Source organism: Syngnathus scovelli, chromosome 14 (genome assembly GCF_024217435.2).
Source record: "Syngnathus scovelli strain Florida chromosome 14, RoL_Ssco_1.2, whole genome shotgun sequence".
In the NCBI taxonomy this organism is placed as follows: domain Eukaryota; kingdom Metazoa; phylum Chordata; class Actinopteri; order Syngnathiformes; family Syngnathidae; genus Syngnathus; species Syngnathus scovelli.
The window spans coordinates 6,862,695-6,867,253 of NC_090860.1; the positions used below are offsets into that span (position 1 = coordinate 6,862,695).

A 4,559-nucleotide genomic window follows, 5' to 3' on the forward strand; every position below is an offset into this window, starting at 1 on the left:
ATAAAAATATGAATGGCTAAAAAAAAATCAAACTATTCAGAGAAGTCACGACATAAACGTGTGACAGGAGCTGAAACTTCAAGTTGTGTTGTCTCCTTTTCTTGTGAGTGAATCAACGAGATGCCAAAATACCTGTTGAGACATGCACATGTTGACAGACTCAACCTGGCCATTTAGATTTTCCTTTCTTTCTTTCTTTCTTTCTTTCTTTCTTTCTTTCTTTCTTTCTTTCTTTCTTTCTTTCTTTCTTTCTTTCTTTCTTTCTTTCTTTCTTTCTTTCTTTCTTTCTTTCTCTTTCTTTCTTTCTTTCTTTCTTTCTTTCTTTCTATCTTTCTTTCTTTCTTTCTTTCTTTCTTTCTTTCTTTCTTTCTCAGAGGGATACTAGCAAATTTGTCTACGTATGTAAAAAATATATATATATTTTCCTGCTCATTATGGAAACAGGTTGCGAAGAGTTTGAGTTACGTCACATTAACAATGACAAGGGACTTCCAAGTGGCACTTGTTTCCTCCACAGCGTTTCGTTTGAGACGGCCAATCAAATCTATCAGCGGTTTACCGTTGCATTCTAACTAATAATGTTTGCCTTTGATATCGGGCAGACGCCATGGGCGGTCACTGCCTCTCCGCTCTTGCTCTTAAAAGGAAGTGCAGACCTGTTGCGCGTCTAGAGCCAAGTGTCCAGAAACGATTTCAGTAATATCCCCCTATAGCTGTTCGCATGGATTCCAAACACTCTGCAGACGAGGTAGACACGGAAAGTCTGGATAGCTTGAAGGCGCTAACCGAAAAGCTCAAGTTAGAGACTCGCAGACCGTCCTATCTGGAGTGGCAGGAGAGGCTGCAGAGCGGACCGTGGAGAGACAAGAATCAGGACCCCGACCAAGCCAATTCAACGCACAGCAGTTCAGACGTGGTCGTACAAAACATCTGTGGCTTTGACACTATTGATGACGCTTTGGACTTTCTCAGAAAAGAGTTGGTAAGCGACACAGATTTTTTTTTTTTTTTTTAACTTTTGTATAACCTGCATCCATTGACCACAACATTAGGTACACCTGCCCAATTTTAGATTCATTACAAGAGGCTTTTCAAAATGGACAGGTGGGTCAGATAGGTTATTGGAAAGCATAAAAATAAAATAGTTCTTTTAATAAAGAAAATGGAAAGAGTAAAAATAAAATAGTTTCTTCTTTTAATGAAGAAAATACATCTGTCCTTTTAGATTGTTTTTATTTCTTTAATCATCATCACAGCCATCCGTTTTTTAGATATTTTCATATTTTGTCTTTAAATTTGATCAATAAACGCTTGTGCAGTATGAATTTGACCATATATTGTAATTTGTAATTCACCTAACCCTTAATTCATAAATATTACTCAATATACATATTACTATTATATAATATATAATATTCTTTATTATTTTATCATTATTATTATCATTATTATTATTATTAATTTATTTTTATTGTAATCCCTGAGCCATAATTTGTCCTAAAAGAGATTCATAACTTAAAGCAGCTCTCAAGATGTTTACCTACACCAATGCAAATTAGTATCACAATATAAGAATTACTTGAAAAATGCTATGTCTCAAACATTGTTAGTCAATGTAAGTTATTTTTGACTCAGTAATTTGCATTTGTACCTGGTTGGTGAGTATGTAAAATAAATTGTGCAAAAGTAAACAGGAATGTCATCAAACCCATTTCCTGTCCTTGTTACTGCAGATCACATCAAAGTCAAAGTCAAAGTCAAAGTCAGCTTTATTGTCAATTTCTCCACATGCCAAAGACACACAAAGAAACCGAAATTTCGTTCCCCCCTATCCCACGGTGACAAGACATGGCTCACAACAGACAAACAAGTAAACAAGTATAACAAAAGCGTGCTGAATAAATAATGAATAAATAACACAACAATAAATAAATAAATAAGAGGAGCAGAAAAAAAAGGAGCAAGTGCGCGTACAGCAGACATTCCCAAAAATAGCGCAACAGTGCCGCACGCTACGCAGAAGGGGGTAGTGAGTTCAGGGCCCTAACAGCCTGGAGAAAGAAGCTGTTGGCAAGTCTGGTGGTGCGGGAGCGCAGGCTCCTGTACCTCTTCCCAGAGGGCAGAAGGTCAAACAAAGAGTGAGCCGGGTGACTCACATCTCTGGCAATCGAGGTTGCCTTGCGGGCGAGATGGGAGGTGTAATTTTTAATTTTTTCACAATTACCTTAGCCATCTCTTTTTTTAAATTAAAGGCTTAATGCTGGACTTAATTAATGTCATTCACAAAAGACCATTTTCTGTCTGCCTAAAATTCTTTCACCTCACCATCCTTAAGAGGGAGATGCAAGACCAGGACAACCATCTGGCCCGTCAGCTGATCCGTCTTCGTGGGGAGATCAATAAGCTGAAAGTGGAGCAGGTGTGCGAGCGCCACAAAGAAATGCTGGACAATGCGACATACGAGCTGGAGGAGTGCGATGAGGAGTCCGATCTGTTGTGTGACATCCCCATGAAGGCCACTTTTGCTTTGTCCACCCCACTGAAACATCTGGGCCTCACCAAGATGAATATCAACTCCAGACGTTTCTCACTGTGTTAAAGCCTCATCCCTTCCTCATGATGAGTATTAAGTTCGACTTGACTTTCACCAAACAATGAGTCCTATTTACATTTTGGGAGCGCCAAAGTGTCAATAAAAGGAAGCTATTTACTTTGTGCTTAGCAGTGTGTCATGTGGATGAGCAAGACTATCAACATTTTATTAGGTACATCGACACAATCTAATGAAATAAAATGATCCCTTTTCAAAAATGATAATGATTAGTTTTGTTTGGCACTTTTCTGTACAATCATTTTGATTAGCAATGGCTTGTTCAAACCTAATTCGATTTCACAATGAAAAGGGTCTTATTTTTGGGTTTCTTAAATTTTATCATAGGTTTCTGTGGAAAAAATTCAAAATTAATTCTTAACTAAAATCTTTCAAAATTGTAGAATAATATAAATTTGTTTCACTTAAATGTGTGTTCTTAAGAAACCACACATCTATGAATTTCTTTTTTTAAAGAGTACAAAAGTAACATGATTTATGAATGAGGGGCACGCTTTTAAGACTTTTATGAACACATGGGCATTTTAGTCGTGTGGTCTAACACTGGCACTTTGACATTGTTTCCTCATAACCCTAAATATCTCGATGATCTCATCACAGAGATACTGTTTTACATTATAATGTGCAAAAATGAGCAAACTTGCCCTACCTATTACCTTACAACATTCAAATGACTTGCCTGACTATATAATACAATATAGATAATATTGTAATGTAATTTACTGTATCTTTAAAATGTATAATTGTCATTGCAACTTAATATTAAAAGAAACCTCTGCTACCTCTGCCACCTACCTCTTTTGAATATTTACAATGAATACAATGTGGGCTATGACAATACCTGAATGTTAAAAAAAACAGTAGATAATTAGAAACATTGGCACAGAATTGATGAGAAACATTTGAATATGGCCAGGTCCAGAAAGTAAAATCCCTGCCACAGCTGGGCTAAGCCGCTAGTGGTGCTTCTTCTCAACCAGCAAGTGAACAAGCTCGTTTCCACAACATCAAGGCATTTGATGTTCAAAATGATTGAGTCACATCATAATAAAAGCAAGCAAGAAAAAAAAATCAAGTGAGTCATGTGGTTAGCATGTCTGCATCAGAGTCAGAATGTGCCCAGACCTTTCTGTGTAGAGTTTTTCTGTTTTCGCCCATTCCCAAAACTTGCACAACAGGTTAATTGAGGCCTCTACATTGGTGTGAATGTGCGTATTGCTGTATGTTGAAGCTGTTGAAAAGGGAAGATCTGCTCTATATTTTGACCGATTTTTCACTTTTTGTCCCATCTCACGTGTCATCCATTCTTAAGATGTCACCCTTATATGAAGGCTCCCCAAGGAGGAAGAGGAGCCCCATACATATTGTTGGACACAATTAGTCAAACAACAAATTAACATGGTGGTTAGCTCACAATTGGGAGGTTCACATTTCAGCACTTTGGAGATTGCATGTTTCTTTTTCTCACCTGCCACATACCTGCAGGTTGATCAATAATGGTCCATAAGTGAATGTGAGTGGCTGGCAAATAGTCTGCAGTAACTAAATGTACCTCGTCAGCGCTTCAGGGTGAAAAATAACATAACAGGACTAGCACAAGGAACAGATGACCTCACCTCCACTTTGAGAATGAATATATGAAAAATGCATTGCTGAACAATGTTGTACCTTGAGACCTTATTTGTCAGTGAGTGTTTTTACGCTAAAGTGCTGCAGACTTATATTTCTCTTGCCACTCTGATATGCCCTGCAGATAGTTTCCCTTGACCTTTTCCCCAGATCTTTCTATTGTTATTCTCAGAGCAGAGGTTGACACTTGAGTGGAAATAAAGCACATATCACAGATAAACCTATCAGGATACTTCATTTAATCAGGAGGCACATTTAAACCTGCAATGTGGTAAGGCTGCTTGAAAGGATTTCAGAGAAAGTATCACACGAATGCGCC

General features: G+C 37.7%; 1 protein-coding gene across 1 annotated transcript; it reads left to right on the forward strand.

The window, feature by feature from the left end:
- Nucleotides 1-468: 468 nt before the first annotated feature.
- Nucleotides 469-3,392, forward strand: fam167b (family with sequence similarity 167 member B). The gene is made up of 2 exons (XM_049741134.2): nucleotides 469-982; nucleotides 2,336-3,392. The coding sequence occupies exons 1-2, from the start codon at nucleotides 722-724 to the stop codon at nucleotides 2,597-2,599; spliced, it is 525 nt and encodes a 174-aa protein (XP_049597091.1). The 5' UTR covers nucleotides 469-721; the 3' UTR covers nucleotides 2,600-3,392.
- The last annotated feature ends 1,167 nt before the right edge of the window (nucleotides 3,393-4,559 follow it).

Bases quoted from the DNA above. Each gene is read 5' to 3' on its own strand.
- fam167b (XM_049741134.2), top strand. From the start codon at position 722: ATGGATTCCAAACACTCTGCAGACGAGGTAGACACGGAAAGTCTGGAT. The intron at 983-2,335 runs GTAAGCGACACA...ACCATCCTTAAG, and splicing joins ACTTTCTCAGAAAAGAGTTG to AGGGAGATGCAAGACCAGGA.